Below are 14,282 nucleotides of genomic sequence, written 5' to 3'. Positions count from 1 at the left end.
ATATGCATTTTATAAAAAACGGTTACAAACGCTTTTCAAAGACCAACTCGACCGATCCAAGGCAAGGTGTTCCTTTAAGTGCACTATAAATATCAGAACAAGTTGTTTTTATTATTAGTTATTACTCTTTCCTTAGCAGTGTTTTGTACACTATTTCAGACCTACATTGGTCCGGTGCTCATCTCCATCAATCCATTCAAGCAGATGCCCTACTTCACAGAGAAGGAACTAGACCAGTATCAAGGCGCGGTAGGTGCACAAAACTGATTATTAACGTTGAAACCACATCTGTGCAAACCAAAAGTGTAAATGTCTCAAGTTCTTACAATCTGCTCTCGGGTGCAAATGTTGGCAGAGTTTGATGGATTTTCATTGTGTAATTGTGACTTGACAAATTAAAATATCAGGCCTTGAAATTTGTTCATTAACATGTTGATGGGGGCTTGCAGCACTTACTTACTATTGACCCAATTCACCTGACGTCATCATCAGAATAATCTTGGATGCGCCATTTTGGTGGTCAATGTCAACGTGTGTTACTCAGTGAAGTGCGTATTTTCGGCGACGCGGCGTTTACACGTAAACCTATTGACCACCAACATGGTGAGCATGGCATCAGTCGCCGCGTGTGACGTGCGTGCAAGGGGTCAATATGAGGAAAACCTTTGAAGTTGTATTGGAACTTTGCAAAGGGCACCACAGCAAACGCAAAGGGCATAAGGGTTTGCCCTTGACTTTTTTAGTGACTGACCAGCATGATGAGTTAGGTTGTCATTTCAAAGGTAAAAGCCAGGGCAGGCTACCAGTAAGACACCTTGACAAAATTTCTTAAAGCCTGTAGACAAATGTTGCTTAGCAGAAACTGATTACCAGCCAAAATTCCAACAAGTTTTCATTGTTGAAACTGGTGCCCCACTCAGTTTATGCCAAGCATAGAAATGTTGCTAAACAGTATTTTCTTCTAATAGCAGCTTTCAGAAATTGGGCCCCGCTCCCTCAAGTAAAGTGAAGACATTCAGAGCATACTGATCAAAACGTTGAGTTGAAAGCTACAGTTCTTTTCAGAACCAACCCAACTTAATTAGAGATTATCGTTACATGGTGTTACTGCAAACCATAGTAATTTCGTATCCACAATGCAAAGTTGTGAATCCTATATATATATAGTTGACGCTACTCGGGCCGAACTCGGCTCGAGACGTTGTGACCACGGGTTTGTCCAATGTTAGATATCCGTCTCTGCCATCCAGGCCGATCCAGGGCAGCTTGAACAGCTTGATCGTATTGTAGGCCGATGGCGTTGAATCCTACTTAAAAACATCAAAGTGTCTTCATTGATTTATCATCCCCATCAGGCCTCCTACGAGAACCCGCCTCACGTCTATGCTCTGACGGACAACATGTACAGGAACATGCTGATTGAGTATGAGAACCAGTGTGTGATTATCAGGTAGGAACTCATTAGGGTGTCATGGACGAGTGGTTAAGAGCATCAAAGTCAAGTTCTGTTGGTTAAAGACCAAGTCACAAACGATAACAACGCAAAGAGAAGGCATTCTTTTGGTTGAAAAAAATACGCCCACACTCGTTGAACCAATCCAGGGCATGTATTTTTAACATTCTTGTTTTTTGTTCTTGTTTTCTAGGCCTGTGTGGCCAGGCCTTTAGTCATCAGAGTATTGATTCAAATCCAGGTCGTGTCCTTGAGCAAGATGCTTTCTTTTCTCCACCCTAGTTCCCTAGTCTAGTTAAGCCAGCTAACGTTTTTTTTTCCCAGCATAGCACAAGGAAATACACAGAATCTCCCTCTTTCGTCAGCAAATAACTACACACCAGTCCACACTTGCTTTCCCTACCAAATTTGACAATTCCTTTTTGTTCAATCTAGACCGGCGCCTTTGAATGGTTCTTTACACATTAAAGTACGTCTTTAAAAATGCTGTATATAGGATTTGAGGCATTGATATATATATTTGGTCTCCTGACGATGACTAGAGCAAGCTAGCATGGCTAGTCGAAACGTTGAGACCAATATCAAGAACTGACTTCGCGGTAGTGCAGTTCATTACGTTCCTAAGTAGCCAGCCAATTTTCTATACCTTCCGCCCGGGTAGTAGTTAAAAAGCAGGACAGTTCTTTTCAGAACTGAGAAGTCTCCCAAACATCCGATAAATCTACTTCGCGGTAGTAGAATAAAGAAAGACAGTTCTCTAAGAACAAACTCTACCTGTCAAGTAGATGTACACACGTGGTGTAATCGCAAACCAAATATAAAAATGCTGTGTTATAACTATTATTTGTTGTACACATTGTCTCTTTCAAACAGTGGCGAGAGTGGTGCCGGTAAGACAGTAGCTGCCAAGTACATCATGGGTTACATCGCTAAGGTGTCTGGGGGAGGAGCCAAGGTGCAACACGTCAAGGATATCATCATCCAATCAAATCCGCTCCTTGAAGCGTTCGGCAATGCGAAGACCGTCCGTAACAACAACTCTAGCCGATTTGTAAGTCGAAAACTGATGAAAATGCAAAAAAAATTGATTTTACAAACACAAAAGCTCCAAATGGGATATATAACTTGTTCCCTTTTTTGGTATGAGAGATTTTTAATGTTTTTAATCTTTTTGTTGCCCCTTTTTCCCAGTCTTGTTCAAGTAAAAAACTGTTTAAATATTCAGCTTTGCAAAGGTACATGTAATTGTCTCTCTGATAGTGTTTTTGTATGTGCTAGATTTTTTGTGTGGCAACACCATGCAAAAGTCTCTTTATGTGAGTAGTGGTGGCTCTGAGAAAAAGCCAGTGTGTACTGCTCGATGTTTCGGTCAGTGTGCTCTGATTGTCTTCCAGAGGATTTTTCAGAAACGTCGAGCAGTACACAGCAGTTCTACTCAGAGCCGCCACTACCATGACTACTCACAAAGTGTAAACCTCTCTTCCTTAGAAAACAAGTTGCTGTTTCGTTTTGGGATTGCATCAGTGTTCACTTTAGGGTTTGTCACATTACTGTTACTGCCAAACACTCCCATGTTGATGTTGGTGGGCTTAACTTGGAGAGGTGTTAAAACAAAGCTGGGGCTCCCAACACTACAGATATAAAGAATAAATAACAACACATGCCCTGACCAAACAATGACAATCCCAGTTCAGCCTAAGTAAAACTTGTAGTTAACATGGTTAAAGGCATTACATGTATGCGGGAGAGTTGAGTTGACAAAATAGCCACAAACAGCCAGTGTTGTAGGCACGGTGGGCGGTACCGGGCGGGCCTGCCCGGAACTAACAAAACTTTTTTTGCCTACTGTGCAAGCGCCAAATTTTTACGCTGTGAAGAATGCCTAGTTCCATTGAGTACGTATACATGTACTGCGTAAGCAACATTTCCTTGCTTTGATGTGCAGAATTCCCTGCTTCTGTAAGCACTGATGTTTTGATTACGGTCTAATTTGCCCCTGTAGTCTTGTATTTCTGGTGACACTCGGAGTCTGTTAACCTGAATTGTTCAATCTGGGAGGTTCTGTATATAGTCATACATGTAGAACAACTAGAAACCCGGACCTGCATGCCTATTTCAGGAATATTGACATTCGTATAATCTGATCCATGTTGTGATTTGAAACTGAAAATGTCTGTATTGAGAAGGATGTTGTTTACATGTACCTGTTTACAGGGACTTACCGTTTCCTTTCTAAAACTGAAAGTACACAACTTGTCGCACATTATATGCGGTGTATTTCCTTTTGTACATCATGGGTAGGCTGTGGGGACTTCTTTACAATGGAACATTTTTATTTTTAAACTGAGTCCCCAGAGGAGAATTCTTTAGAAAAGTTAATAATAGATCGTATTGAATATGATGTCACCTTTCCAATATCTGCCCTACAACATGGCGCGTGTGCGTGTGTGTGTGCGTGCATGTGCAGTACAAATCAAACTGGGAATGTTGTGTGCTGCGGGCTTCATTGATGTATGCGTTTAGACACGCATACGGTTTGCCCTACAAGATAGTGACTTTCATAGCAAAAAGGGGTTATTCTATACGGTCTATAGAACAACGTTCACTTCGACTGTGTTTAGTGGTTAGACTGTAGGACTTCCAATCACTAGGTTGTGAGTTTGAATCTTACCAGGCTAACCACAGATTTCACAATCACCAAATTGTGTATTGTCAGCTAGTTATTTTTTATTGAGTTATTCAATTGATAATCATAGACATTAAAGCCATTGGACCCTTTCGGTACAGAAAAAAAAAAAAAGTTCACAGATTTACAAATAATTTACAGGGTTTACAGAAGGTAATGGTGAAAGACTGCTCTTGAAATATTAGTCCATGAAATGCTTTACTTTTTGAGAAAACGGTAAAACAATATAAATTCTCGTTAGCGAGAATTACGGATTTGTTATAAACACATGTCATGACACGGCGAAACGCGCGAAAACAGGAGTGGGTTTTCCCGTTATTTTCTCCCGACTCCAATGTCCGATTGAGCCTAAATTTCCACAGGATTGTTATTTTATATATAAGTTGTGATACACGAAGTGTGGGACTTGGACAATACTGTTTACCGAAAGTGTATAATGGCTTTAAAGCAATGTTTGAATGAGAGAGATTGGCTGTTGCCAGCTTGGTGACTGTTTATACGTAACTGTGTAGTGACTGTTTATAACAGTTCCTGCTGAGCAAAAATGAACAGGAAACCAGTCCGAATGATACATGTAACATAGTATATCAATAGAATCAAATAGAATAGCAATTTATTTGGGTACCCTTTAAAACAGTGGACACTCGCTATTGGTAATTGTCAAAGACTACTCTTCACTGTTGGTGTATCTCAACATATGCATAAAATAACGAACCTATGAAAATTTGAGCTCAATCGGTCGTCGAAGTTGCGAGATAATAAAGAAAGAAAAAAACAAACATTTGTCACACGAAGTCGTGTGCTTTCAGATGCTTGATTTCGAGACCTCAAATTCTAAATCTGAAATCGTGGAAAATTACTTCTTTCTCGAAAACTACTTCAAAGGGAGCCATTTCTCACAATGTTTTATACTATCACCTCTCCCCATGACTCGCAATCAAGTAAGGTTTTATGCGTAATTACCAATAGTGTCCATTGCTTTTAAAATAAAAATGGTTGGATTTATTAAATACACTTAATAGTAGTAATCTCATTCTGGGGAAAGCAGAGTTGTTTTGTGCTCAGTTCCCCCATTTTTTTTTTTTTTCATTCAACGTACTGATCCTTATTACTAACTAACAGGGAAAGTATGTGGAGATACAGTTCAGCCGGGGAGGTGAACCGGACGGAGGGAAGATCTCAAACTTTCTGCTGGAGAAGTCACGCGTCATCACGCAAAAGGTCAGCGAGCGAAACTTCCACATCTTCTACCAGCTGCTGTGCGGAGCAGACGACGAAATGAAACGTAGGTTTACAAAGAGATTATAAAACTAGAATATCCCAGTCAGTTTTTCCTTGTAGTTTTTAATTTGAAATCTGTAGTAAAAAGTTCTATCTCCATAAAGTGATCCCCTGGATGCTGCTTCCCAGGTCGCATCGTAACTTGGGTGTGATCCCTGGCTGCACAGCAGTTAAAGGTTGAATGGCTTTTGACTGGCACCCTTGAATAAAGATATTTGCAAAAATAGGGAAACCTGCCGACATATATGTAACGCTAAATGTGGATAGCTTAGTTGGTAGAGGGCTGGCACATTACTCTGACCCTGGCATTAAACCCTATCATGAAGACAGTCTTGACAATCTGTAATGAGATTGAAAGCGCCTCTGTTTAAAGGCAGTGGACAATATAGGTAATTACTCAAAATAATTATTAGCATAAAACCTTTCTTGGTGACGAGTAATGGGGAGAGGATGATGGTATAAAACATTGTGAGAAACGGCTCCCTCTGAAGTGCCATAGTTTTCGAGAAAGAAGTAATTTTCCACAAATTTGATTTCAAGACCTCAAGTTTAGAACTTGAGGTCTCGAGATCAACCATCTAAACGCACACAACTTCGTGTGACAAGAGTGTTTTTTTCTTTAGTTATTATCTCGCAACTTTGATGACCGATTGAGCTCAAATTTTCACAGGTTTGTCATTTTATGCATATGTTGAGATACATCAACTGTGAAGGCTCGTCTTTGACAATTACCAATAGTGTCCACTGCCTTTAAAGGTTGAATGGCTTTTGACTGGCACCCTTGAACAAAGATATTTGCAAAAATAGGGAAACCTGCCAACATTACGCTAAATGTGGATAGCTTAGTTGGTAGAGCGCTGGCACATTACTCTGACCCTGGCATTAAACCCTATCATCAAGACAGTCTTGACAATCTGTAATGAGATTGAAAGCGCCTCTGTTTAAAGGCAGTGGACACTATTGGTAATTACTCAAAATAATTATTAGCATAAAACCTTTCTTGGTGACGAGTAATGGGGAGAGGTTGATGGTATAAAACATTGTGAGAAGCGGCTCCCTCTGAAGTGCCATAGTTTTCGAGAAAGAAGTAATTTTCCACAAATTTGATTTCAAGACCTCAAGTTTAGAACTTGAGGTCTCGAAATCAACCATCTAAACGCACACAACTTCGTGTGACAAGGGTGTTTATTTCTTTAGTTATTATCTTGCAAGTTCGATGACCGATTGATCTCAAATTTTCACAGGTTTGTTATTTTATGCATATGTAGAGATACACCAACTGTGAAGGCTAGTCTTTGACAATTACCAATAGTGTCCACTGCCTTTAACGGTTGAATGGCTTTTGACTGGCACCCTTGAACAAAGATATTTGCAAAAATAGGGAAACCTGCCAACATAACGCTAAATGTGGATAGCTTAGTTGGTAGAGCGCTGGCACATTACTCTGACCCTGGCATTAAACCCTATCATCAAGACAGTCTTGACAATCTGTAATGAGATTGAAAGCGCCTCTGTACAATGCTCTAAGAGACTATGTCACTTCTTTTTGAATAAGTCAAGAGGCATCAAGGCCAAGACGAGGACCATCAGACGCAATTACCCCACTGAAAATGTATGCAACTCTGACCTTTAAACCAAGTCATGACAGTCCTCACTTAGAGTAAGGGTGCCTCTCTTACAAACTTGAACAATTTGCTTTGAATACGTCGAGGGGCACCAAGGCCAAGACGGTTTTAGGCGAAGTTGCATTAACATTTTTCATTAAAGGTATCCCCTAAATCGTGAACTTCCACTTTTCTTTTCTAGAGAGTTTTGGTTTGACCAATCCCGATTACTACTACTACCTGAATCAGAGTGGTACATATAAAGTTGATGGTACGAACGATACACAGGAGTTTGGTGATACACTGGTAAGCTTTGTTTGTTCATCGAGTCCAAAAAGTCTCCTGATGATGACTAGAGCAGGCTGGTTTAAACGTTGAGACCAATTAAGAACTCACTCTACGGTAGTGAAGTTTATTACGAGAAGTCCCCTCGATTCACTAAAGCTTGAGTACTAGTCGCGGCCGATTTGTGTGCCATCTGCCTTAGTAGTAGTTAAAAAGCGGGACAGTTTTTTTTTCAGAACTGAGAGTTCTCTCGAACTGAGAATTCTCTTGAATTCCGAAAAATTTTCTCCATGGTATATAAAGCAAGACAAGTTTTCAAGAGAACATAATCTAGTAATAATAATAACCAGTTTTTATGCAGCGCTTTTCACACCGGAAGGGCGTCTCAAAGCGCTTCCTTGCAAGTAGATACACACATGGTGTTACCGCAAACCGAATAAATACTGATACCTCACCATGCAATGCCTCAAATCCCATATCCAAAAGTCTCAAATACATAATTTGCAGATAGAAATGCAAGGCATTAATTGGATTTAACACATCACTGCTGTAGTTCATAAGTTTGACTCTTGTGTTTCTATTTTTGTTAATAATATACAGAGTGCGATGTCAGTCATTGGTATATCTGAAGAGGACCAGTTAAGCGTCTTGAACTGTGTAGCAGCCATTCTTCATCTAGGAAACATTCAATTCAGTGAGCAAGGAAACTACGCTGTCGTGGCTGAGGAAGACTGTAAGTTTATTATTATTATTATATGTTTTTTTTTTTGTTTTTTTTAAGCAGCATACTGCTGAATCTCGACTTCTTTACAATCGTTAACCACATTACAATATAAATTATTTTAATCGACCACCTTAATAAAGACAGTTGGGTTTTCAGCATCATCGTCATTTAGCGGTCGCAACCGAGATTCCATGCACAACGTCACGCCAGAGGTGTTTATCCCTCATGTTTGGAAGGTCCAAGATTTCAGCCTCTGTACGTATCTCTCCCGATCACGTCGATGTAGTTGAGTGGTCGAGGTCCTCTATTAGGGCACGGCAGTCTCCAAAATAACACGTTAGGAATGACCTGGTCTTTGGCACAAAGCAGTGACCTGCAAAGCGGACTCTGGGTTTTACTTTCTGAGATAAAAAAGGAAATGGACATTAAGCGGTCATTGCAAGGTGAATTACATTATAAACTGATTTAATTTTTGACCTTAAAGGATTTACAAAAATAAATAAATAATAAACAATTATGAAATAACATATAAAATTAAATATTTGTTAAAATATTGTTGTATTTGTTCCATGTATTACTAGATAGCTCAAAAGGTAAGTGATTTTAATGAAAAATGCATGAAACTGTTTCCCCATCATGTTTTCGCGCATTTCCCTGAGTCGTACTTTTCAGTGTTGCATGCTTAGCACTTTGGACTCCAGTAGTTTGTGACCAGTTAGGAGCAAGGTACCTAGTGTAATCAATGTGTAAACATGTCAAGTTTTTTTCCCTTTTTTTTGGGGGGGGGGGGGTTGTGGGGGGCTTTGGGGGAAATAACTGAAAATGTACACGTAGTAAATATCAATTTTGTCTGTGCTGTTTATTTGCTGTCTGTTTTTTATGGTGTCCTGAGAAACTGGCTGGGAGCCTGGAAAAAAACCCATTAATATCCTGGGCCTAATTTCATAGAGCTGCTTTTTAAAATCAGAATTGTTTTTAACGATTTCCTGCTTAGCAGAAATGAGCAGGATACCAGTCATGAATTGTACATACAGACAGGGTAGTTTGAACTGGTGACCTCACTCTGGTTATAAGAATAATAATAATACCATTTATATACATGTACTGTAGCGCCTTTTTCTAAGGTTACAAAGCGCTCAGAGAATGAAGAGAAAAAAATGGATAAAAAGAAAAGAAGGGAGTGCAATAAAAAACCTAGAGGAAAACCAGGCAAGCATAAGTTTGTTGTGCTTGGCTACTTTTTGTGCTAATTGGGCTCACTGGACACAGTTTCATAGAGCTGCTTAAAGGCAGTGGCATTATTGGCAGTTACTCAAAATAATTATCATCATAAAACCTTAATTGGTGACGAGTAATGGAGAGAGGTTGATGGTATAAAACATTGTGAGAAACGGCTCCCTCTGAAGTGACATAGTTTTCGCGAAAGAAGTAATTTTCCACGAGTTTGATTTCAAGACCTCAAGTTTAGAACTTGAGGTCTCGAAATCAAGCATCTGAAAACACATAACTTCGTGTGACAAGGGTGTTTTTATTTATTTCATTATTACATTATTATCTCGCAACTTCGACGACCGATTGAGCTCAAATTTTCACAGGTTTGTTATTTTATGCATATGTTAAGATACACCAAGTGTGAAGACTAGTCTTTGACAATTACCAATAGTGTCCACTGTCTTTAAAGGTTTGGTAATTACTCTTACAATCAAATAAAAACCTTTGGGTGGAAGCCTACAGCAGCTTTCAATCGTATTTAAAGCATTTTGAGAAACATTTCACTTCCAACTAATGTGGTAATGTAAAAAGATATACTTTTTTATGTTCCAAAATATGAATCAGAGAAGCGTTAGATGACAATTAGATGATAGTTCCTTTTCAAATAAATCCTACATTTCTTTGTCTTTAAAATAAATGGCTAAACCATGTCCAATGAATGAAATAATTATGCAAACACATCCAAGTTTTAGTTTCAAAGCAGCTTTGTATTTTTACGCCGTTTATACATGTAGATCAAATTTAGTTTCCCGGGGGTCGGTGCATGTTCCGTTAATGGCAAACATCAAACAATTGAACTTTGGATCTTCATCAGTCAAATGATGGGGGATTTGTCCAGTTGTTACCTATCTGATATGTAATATCCTGTTAAACTTGGCAATTGTCTCACATGTATAGAGATTCCATACTGCACTTGATGTATGATAGACCGTATTGAATAACCCCTTTTTTCATTTTTGCTATGAAAGTCGCCATCTTGTAGGTCAAACCGTATGCGCGTTTACACACATACATCAAAGAAACACGCAGCACGCAGCGTTCCCGGTTTGATTTCTACGACACAAGCAAGCACACACACACCCACACGTTCGCAGACGCCATCTTGTACTGTTGTAGGGCAAATATTTGAATGGTGACGTCATATTCAATACGGTTTATACTTTACATGCGTGCACTGTTTCTTGTTAAGAAACATTTACAACTTAGTTATTCGTTTTTCCTACTTGGTACACTTGTTACAATGTGACATCAATTCATTTCGGCAGCCTTATTTCTTTGGTCATAAGTGGTGTGGTGTTTCACTCTTGTATTTTATTGCATGCATTTATCTTACTTTATTCAAAAGCACCAGACTGTTTTGGAATACAGCCTCACAATGAATCCCATTAACTTGTGTGTTACATGTACACAAATGGCACTGAAGACAAGTAGATAATACTGTTTGAAAATGTCATGACCTACCAACAACTCTTTTCAGAGCCACTACTCCCCAAAGTAGATTACACATGGTTGTACCTGCAAGTTTACTAGTATTCAAAATATAATCTCGAGGCGAAGCTTTGGAAAATAGAAAGCTCCTAGGATCATCAAGGAGTTGTAGTTTTTTAAGGGGATGTTTTAATAATTGTCACTTCTTTTGTAATGTTTTCCTTTATACAGTCCTTGATTTCCCGGCACATCTCTTCGGCATCGACCGGGAGTTGCTTCGCTCCAAGCTCATCAGCCGTCAGATGGACAGCAAGTGGGGTGGACAGTCAGAATCCATCAAGGTGACCCTGAACACGGAGCAGGCAGCATATACCAGAGACGCCCTGGCCAAAGCTGTCCACACTAGGGTCTTTGACTATCTAGTGGAGGTGAGACATCATTCTAGTACAACATTTTGTACTTCTTTAAAATAATAATAATCGAAATACTACTAATAAGAATAACAATAATAACGGACACTTTTATAGCGCCGGTATCAGCTGCAAGCGACGCTCACGGCGCTGCTCTACAAAAGAAAAACCAACAAGCAATGCAAGTAGCATAACATATATGTAATAAGAAAAATAAACTTAACAAAGTGCTTATCTATGTAGATTAGTTTTTAAACTGTTCTTCAACACGTTGAGTGAGTTGGAACGTTACACAGTTTTTCAGGTAGGGAGTTTTCAAAGCCTCGGTGCTGTGCTCTGAAAACTTCTCTCCCCCTATCGATGATTCGCAAATTTTTTCCTGAGGGAGTTTGTGTTTTGTAGATCCTAAGCCACGATGTCCTGGGGTTAATCATGGGGTAGTATAAACGAGAAATTTTACTTGGTGTATCCCTCAATTGGTCATCTAAGTTGCAAGAGAATATAAATGAGAGAAAAACACTCTTGCTGCAACTTGCAAAAATTTGTGCGCTTTCGCATGCCCAAATAAGGCTTCATGCATGCAGTCTTTAATCAGATTCAAATATTTGAGCGTGTGTACCTCTTTCTCAAAAACTACATTACTTCATAGGGAGCTGTTTCTTACATTGTTATACAATCACAGCTCTCCAGTGCTCGTTACCAGGTAAATTTGTAGTTTATTTTCAGTCTATTTTCAGTCTTTACCAGTAGTTTCCAGGGCCTTTAAAGGCAGTGGACACTATTGGTAGTTACTCAAAATATTTATAAGCATCAAACATTTCTTGGTGACAAGTAATGGGGAGAGGTTGATGGTATAAAGCATTGTGAGAAACGGCAGCCTCTGAAGTGCCATAGTTTTCGAGAAAGAAGTAATTTTCCACGAATTTGATTTCGAGACCTCAGATTTAGAACTTGAGGTCCCGAAATCAAGCATCTTAACGCACACAACTTCGTGTGACAAGGGTGTTTTCTCTTTCATTATTATCTTGCAAGTTTGATGACCGATTGAGCTCAAATTTTCACAGGTTTGTTATTTTATGCATATGTTGAGATACACCAACTGTGAAGGCTAGTCTTTGATAATTACCAATAGTGTCCACTGCTTTTAAACCACCATCTTCATTGCTCAAACTTCCTCCATTTGTCCTTCCACCCTATAGTCTATCAATCAGGCCATGCAGAAGGACCGAGAGGAGATTACCATCGGCGTCCTGGACATCTACGGCTTTGAGATCTTCCAGGAGAACGGCTTTGAACAGTTCTGCATCAACTTCGTCAACGAGAAACTACAGCAAATCTTCATTGAGCTCACTTTGAAAGCAGAGCAGGTAAATGCCTTTTTGCTGTGTTGAACATCCCTGCTGCTTTCCAGCACTGTACTGAGCAGTGCTTTTGACCCAAACTTTGTGTGAAATTACATTGTTCAAGAACAAACAAATATTTGTATTTATTCATTCATAATAATAATGATTATATTCATTATGGGTTTCACCCATATACAGTACATGTACACCGATGTGTATTACCACTGTATACTCAGTACTTCCCGAATAATGGGAAAGTACTGTGTTTACAGTGCTAACACACCGGTGTGTATGGGTCAAAACCAAAATGAATATTCTGTATCCCAGATGCAAATTTAACATTTATTAAATATACCAAGCATTTACATATAAGCCACTACTAGGAAACACTAAGAACAGAACGCATATAAAGGATTTGGGTACTTTTTAAAAATGTCCACAGATTTACATTAAACTTACAGGGTTTGAAGATAATGATAGTGGAAAGCTTCCCTTCAAATATTACTAACTAAGGTTGTTTAGTTTTTGAGAAATGAGTAAAACAAGTCACAAAATAATTTTGGTCTTATGATATTACCAAAACCATAGCATACACAATGTATAATAACTGGTTAATACTCATTTCTCAAAAACTACAGCACCGCAGTAAGTAAAATTTCAACGGAAGCTTTCCACTATAATGATCTTCAAACTGTGTCAGCTTAATGTAAATCTGTGGACATTGTGTTTTTTGTTAAGAAAAAGTACATACACCCTTTAAAGGAAGTGATACAAATGAACAAAAACATGACTAATACAAAAACAATCCAACAACTAGTCGAGAAAAAAGAAGAAAAAAAGAAGAAGGGCAAGTCAGGATGGTTGTGGGAACGGAGGTGTCTTGAGGAGGCATTTGAATCAACCAATGACTCCACTTCTCTAAGACTTGTAGGTAGCGTGTTCCACATGCACGGTGCAGCAACTGCGAAGCCACTGATCTCCAGCCTTCCTTTTAATTCAGACTGGGTATTGATAACATCTTGAATCATTAACTTCCTGTCTGAACTTGTGGTTACATGATCTTACATTGACTACATGTAAATTGGCCTGCCGAATAGTTTCATTTTCTGTTTCTGTGTTAAAGGACTTGACACTATTGGTTATTACTCAAAATAGTTATTAGCATAAAACCTTTGATGGTGATATGAGGAGAGGTTTTGGTATAAAACATTGTGAGAAACGGCACCCTCTGAAGTGCTATAGTTTTCGAGAAAGAAGTTATTTTCCACGAATTTGATTTAGAGACCTCACATTTAAAACTTGAGGTCTCGAAATCAACCATCTAATAAACGCACACAACTTCGTGTGACAAGGGTGTTTTTTTCTTTCATTATTATCTCGCAAGTTCGATGACCGATTGAGCTCAAATTTTCACAGGTTTGTTATTTTATGCATATGTTGAGATACACCAACTGTGAAGGCTAGTCTTTGACAATTACCAATAGTGTCCATTGCCTTTAAGCTGTATACATGTACATGTAGTATCCAGTATAGGGACTGCTCTATAAATGCCTGGACTGTATGTATTTATATTTTATGTTTCTCGTAATGAAACCAAGGATGCCTCACACAAGTGAAAGAAATCACTGTAGCTGGCAAGCCCAAAGAAACCTGTAAACAAGCTCTGTGAACCAGAAGCAACAGGGCCCGACTTCATGGCTCTGCATACCATAAGCAAAGAAGCAGCGCTTACGGAAGCAGGGAATTTTGTGCTTACGCCAAGCATTTCACTGGTTAGCAGGGGAATTTTCATTTAC

The 14,282-nt window shown here is 39.0% G+C and overlaps 1 protein-coding gene across 1 annotated transcript in view; it reads left to right on the top strand.

The window, feature by feature from the left end:
• Positions 1-14,282, top strand: part of LOC139942370 (unconventional myosin-Ie-like) — a 50,051-nt gene that overhangs the window by 11,083 nt on the left and 24,686 nt on the right. The window contains exons 3-10 of the mRNA XM_071939233.1: positions 160-249; positions 1,356-1,450; positions 2,327-2,504; positions 5,262-5,424; positions 7,227-7,330; positions 7,910-8,042; positions 10,965-11,161; positions 12,343-12,510. Of these exons, the coding sequence (XP_071795334.1) occupies positions 160-249; positions 1,356-1,450; positions 2,327-2,504; positions 5,262-5,424; positions 7,227-7,330; positions 7,910-8,042; positions 10,965-11,161; positions 12,343-12,510 (1,128 nt within the window). The remainder of the gene's footprint in view (positions 1-159; positions 250-1,355; positions 1,451-2,326; positions 2,505-5,261; positions 5,425-7,226; positions 7,331-7,909; positions 8,043-10,964; positions 11,162-12,342; positions 12,511-14,282) is intronic.

This window comes from Asterias amurensis, chromosome 9 (genome assembly GCF_032118995.1).
Source record: "Asterias amurensis chromosome 9, ASM3211899v1".
In the NCBI taxonomy this organism is placed as follows: Eukaryota; Metazoa; Echinodermata; class Asteroidea; order Forcipulatida; family Asteriidae; genus Asterias; species Asterias amurensis.
This window is presented reverse-complemented; position numbering and strand designations above follow the sequence as displayed.